This window comes from Nestor notabilis, unplaced genomic scaffold (assembly GCF_000696875.1).
Source record: "Nestor notabilis isolate BGI_N333 unplaced genomic scaffold, ASM69687v1 scaffold26087, whole genome shotgun sequence".
NCBI classification, from domain to species: domain Eukaryota; kingdom Metazoa; phylum Chordata; class Aves; order Psittaciformes; family Psittacidae; genus Nestor; species Nestor notabilis.
Window position 1 is genome coordinate 4525 of NW_009937276.1, and position 5276 is coordinate 9800.

The following is a 5276-nucleotide window of genomic DNA, read 5'->3' on the forward strand; positions in this document are numbered from 1 at the left end:
TATTCTGGAAAGTTGGTAAATACTGGGAGTGTACAAACCTACCCTTTCTGTGTGAATGGTACCCAGTAATTTCTTACAGTGAAATAGCCTGATTTTGGCTCTGAGCAAGAGTTTAGTGGAAAGAATTATTCCAGAATTTAGTGACTAAGGTGCAGGATGTTACTGTTTCTGTCTTGTCTTAACAGCTGTATTGGAGAGTTACCAAGTTTTTTCTGTGATGTTTCCTTCTTTAGTAGGATTCAGTAAGATTTTTCATTGTGTGCCTTTTATTCTCAATAGGTTATATCTAAAACTTTCACAATACATATTTAGAAATGATGGTTGGTGGTTATCGTTCGTTTTCCTCCATGAATATGAAAAGTATATGCTATTTCAGGTTTTATGGTCGTTTCTTATTTTTTAGCTAGACGCTGAACAAGTTGTGTGTTTAGGGAGACTTAAGGAATTGGGGGAAGATTTGTGTATATGCTGGAATACTGATGTATTTTTCTCTGCTTTTCAGGTTGTTGCGGAGTAAAATGGATGGTAGCTTTGATTGTGATTGTGGTGAGCTGGAGCCACCTGATCATTAACAGAAGGCATCTTTTGTAAATCAAGAGCTGCCAGTTTCCCATTTAACTAGACTGTAAACAAAGGAGAGAAAAAGGAGGAAGAAAAAAAATAGTGCTTACCAGCACCATAGAATGACGCTGCTCAGGACCAGTCCAACACTGAATGTATCTGCACTGTGAGGAGGAGGATGTTAATAGAAGCCTATTATGTGCATATTTATTCACATTTTTGTTAAATGTTAACCAGTTTAGCCCAGTAGAGCTGAGTGCATAGTATGTCATTTCATTCCGTTTGAGTTTCTTGTGAGTATTTTCTTTAATGTCTGCAGAAATGCTGCACCTTTCTTGAACTATGAATGCTGCAATCTTTCTATCTTATGCTCGGTTTGAGTTCTAGAGCTTACGGGCTCTAAATTCAAGGGGACACAACAGGCCTGGCTGGCTCATAATGAAATGAGAGTGTCAAGAAACCATCTTGCAGTCAAAGCCAAGTGTTTCTTCTCCCTTTCCGTAAGACCTTTCCTTCAGATACCAGTGGAAGTGTCTCCGCGTGTTTACAGAAGCTTAATAGTTTGAGAAAAGAGAAACGTAAAGAATTTAAAAATGGCAGAAAAATTTGAAAGTCTCATGAACATTCATGGTTTTGATCTGGGCTCTCGGTATATGGACTTAAAACCACTAGGCTGTGGTGGAAATGGCTTAGTTTTTTCTGCTGTCGATAATGACTGTGACAAAAGAGTGGCTGTCAAGAAAATTGTCCTTACAGATCCCCAGAGTGTTAAACATGCTCTACGTGAGATCAAAATTATTAGAAGACTTGACCACGATAACATTGTCAAAGTATTTGAAATCCTTGGTCCTAGTGGAAGCCAGTTAACAGATGATGTGGGCTCCCTTACAGAATTGAACTGTGTTTACATTGTCCAGGAATACATGGAGACAGATCTGGCTAATCTGCTAGAGCAAGGCCCTTTACTGGAAGATCATGCCAGGCTTTTCATGTACCAGCTGCTACGTGGGCTCAAGTATATTCACTCTGCAAATGTTCTGCATAGAGATCTCAAACCAGCTAATCTTTTCATTAATACTGAAGACTTGGTGCTGAAGATTGGTGACTTTGGTCTTGCACGAATCATGGATCCTCATTATTCCCACAAGGTATGTGAAGAGTGGGAATATGCAAGTGATGCGCTCACAACTGTGCCTTTTAGAGTAGTGTTTTTCTCCCTTTCACAGATGTAGATAGTCTGTGGATGGTCTCGTTAGCAGGTGGGATATCATGCTAGGGATCATACAGTAGAACTGGAATGCTTGCAAATAGAGTAAAGCAGATCGCTGGATGACATGTTTTGTCTCAGATAGGACTACTGCAAGTGTAAGATAAAACTTTTTTATCATCTGTGTTCAGAAAAGCAGATTTTTAACAGTGAATACAGGATCCGAGATTAAGAGCAACATTTAGAGGCATAACTACAGAAGCCTTAGACAAGTTTATGTGTGGCGCATTCATAATGTGCAAGTGTGGCTACTTCCTGGGATTGATTTAGAGTTACTGTCTTCCTGGTTTAGATGTTTCACAGCAGTTTGTTATAATCTGTTTATCTGGCATCTGGGAATACGAAAGTTTTGCTGCAGTACCTCATTTGACTAATAAATAGTGTGATATTTCAGCATTGTTGCTGTTCACTTGTAAACATACTGCCATTACATTTTAGAAGGTAGAAGGGCACAGAAGGGGGCACATGGTACTGTCCATAGGACCTTGAGGCCAAAGCATATTGTAGTAGTGCATTAAAAAATAAGAAACAGGTAATTAAAAAAAACCCATACCTCTTAAAAATCTAAGTATGCTCTTTTCATTTATTTTTTTTAAACCAATTTAGGGCCATCTTTCTGAAGGATTGGTTACTAAATGGTACAGATCGCCCCGTCTTTTGCTTTCTCCTAACAACTACACTAAAGCCATTGACATGTGGGCTGCAGGTTGCATCTTTGCTGAAATGTTGACTGGGAAAACCCTCTTCGCAGGTGGGTAGAATAAAAATATGTGTCTGTATTGCTAAAGGAGGGGTACTGCATAATTCCTCAAGAAAGGTTGATTCTCATGGGTAATATCCCTAGTCACTGACTATCAGGATATGCTGTATTATCATGCATTTATATAAGCAAATTAAAATCAATGTATTTGTAAAGCAGAAGATGTTTCAATTTTTGTTACTCATACCAATGTGTATATAGATCACAATTCGATGTAGTACTCCTATATGGAAAGCTGTCTGTAATTAGATTAAGCTGAATTTATTGTATGCCTAAGAAATGTTCTAAATGCGTGTATTTTAGTGAACTGGTGTATCCAGGGACTGTCTGAGGATTATGAATGCCCTGAGTATCATAGATTTTTTTAATACAGTCAACCTAATCACATCTCACTTTTTTGTATTTTAAATTACAGAAGAGTAACCCTTTTTTTTTCCCCATTCCCATTTTTTTTGTCATCTACAGGTTCTTTTGGCCTGACCTTTGTTTCAGTGGTCTGGGGAGGACTCTTTAAGATTTAAAGTTTAGCGTGGCATACCAAGGAAATATGTAAACTCCAAATGTTTCTAGTAAGATAGGACACTATGCTCTGGTCTTACTGGGTGCATCTACATTAGTGTTTTGATTAGGATCAGGAGCAAACCTTTGAAGCAAATGCCTTGATGGCCATCCTGTACCACACTCATTTGCATTGTAGATCACCCCATGGGCTTCACCTGCTGTTAGGCGTTCAGTCCATGGGAGCAGGTGAGCTAGTCTAGAGTAAACCCCGAACATGCTTACTTTGTGTACACCCTGGGGCCTCAGCAGCAGCTGGCCTACTCAAGCTCACTCTTGGATTTGCTCCTCTTGGTCTAAATTACTGGAGTAATACAGAAAAAAACTCTTAAGAACTAAGCTTGCATTTTGAAGTTCGTGTTTCTTTAGATACATGTGGACTAAAACCGCATCTCTGCACTAATTCTTAGCTTTGTATGTCAAGGTAATGAAATTGAGTGCTTTTCCCATTAAGTACTATTAATGAAGTTTGTCACCTTGAAATCATTATTTTCTAGAAATCAGCAATTAATATGCAAAGAGGCTTTTCTTAACTTACAGTGGGTTGCTAACTTTGAGTTACTAAATGTTGGAGTAAAGTTCACAGTGCTCAACTGATAATAGATTTAAGTTTCCATTGCATCAAGCAGTTCTACTGGAAAATAGTGAAACAGTCAGAGAAAGTCTGCAGATTTCGGCACTCAGCATAGGTTGTTCCCAACTGCCAGCATTTTGGCTTTATTTTTTTTTTTTTTTAGTAGTAGTTTTGACATTTGCCAGAAGTTTTTATTGGTCTAATAGGTGTGCAGTGAGCTAGAATTCTGGGTTTTTTTAAACTCAGTAACCAAAATTTATTTGGGGTCATATTTTCTGTAGTGTCTTTGCCTTGGCTTTTCTTAAAGTCATCTGGCAGATGTGTTGGTAGGATGTCCAGTGCAGACTGCTGAAGTGAACTGATAGTGCATTGATTTTGAGATGGTACAATCTCCATTTATTTTTGTATTTAATGTCACATGCATCCGTATAACAGATTGCCCAGAGCTGCTTGGTGAAGGCATCAAATAATCCTACATAGTTTCATCTGCTAGTTGACTCTCTAGTGTGCTGTGTGCTTCTTGGAGCTGAACAATAAACTGAGGTGGACAAGCTGTATTTCTTGGTACTCCAGTTGCACTGGTACAGCATCTAGATGCTGTCCATTATTCAGAATTGACCTGCTATGTAGTTCTTACAGTTTCCTTATAGTTCTTACCCAGGGAAACTTCAGTAATGCTAAAAGTGCGCTATAAGTTCAGTCATAACACAGTATATGAATACAAATGGCTGTGTCCTGCAAGATCTCTTCTGAGCTAAACCTCAGGTTTTTATTAATAAGGGACATAAAATTCAAAGCGAGGTCAAATACTGAATTAATTAGGTGGATCAGCTCAAAGAGGAGGATTGCAGTAGCATAGCGTATAACAAAAAGGGTGTTGCTGTAGAGTACTTCATCCATGGTGGAAACATCCTTGCAAAAGCTTAAGGTTAGGTCGTTTTATCTGTGTGCAGCAGCGCTGTAATTCTTCATGTGCTACAGCATTTTTGAGAGCTCTTCAGATTTATCATTCAAATTGAGAACTTCAGCCTTTCCTCTGTTGTGGGAGATAATAGTCTTCTGCTGAAAATAGCTGTTTGGAGCACAAAATTTTGACATGCTTTTCATATAGGGATCAGAAGTGTTTGAAGTTGAAATGGCAGCTTGTGTTTTCTCTGGGTGTTTAGGTGCGCATGAACTTGAACAGATGCAGTTGATTCTAGAATCAATTCCTGTTGTACATGAGGAGGACCGTCAGGAGCTTCTCAATGTAATTCCAGTTTACATTAGAAACGATATGACTGAGCCACACAAACCTTTAACTCAGTTGCTTCCAGGCATCAGTCCTGAAGGTAAGTAATTAAAAGTAATACTTCCTGTATTTCAAAATCCTAAAATAGTGAATGTGTGTGATTATTAAAAACAAGTTTCAGTTAGAAGAATCTCTGTGTTCTCTGAAGCAGGATTATCTTCTGTAATAAAAAAAAAAATCTGCTTGCATGATAGCTACTTGGTCATCTACTTTACAATAGAATTGTGAATTCCTTCTGGACCTTTTTGCTCTGGAATTACCTTAT

At 38.3% G+C, this 5276-nt stretch overlaps 1 protein-coding gene across 1 annotated transcript in view; it reads left to right on the forward strand.

The window, feature by feature from the left end:
• Window positions 1-499: 499 nt before the first annotated feature.
• The window catches only part of MAPK6 (mitogen-activated protein kinase 6), an 8425-nt gene continuing 3648 nt past the window's right edge, over window positions 500-5276 (forward strand). The window contains exons 1-3 of the mRNA XM_010018757.1: window positions 500-1709; window positions 2435-2579; window positions 4887-5051. Of these exons, the coding sequence (XP_010017059.1) occupies window positions 1155-1709; window positions 2435-2579; window positions 4887-5051 (865 nt within the window). The 5' untranslated portion in view covers window positions 500-1154. The remainder of the gene's footprint in view (window positions 1710-2434; window positions 2580-4886; window positions 5052-5276) is intronic.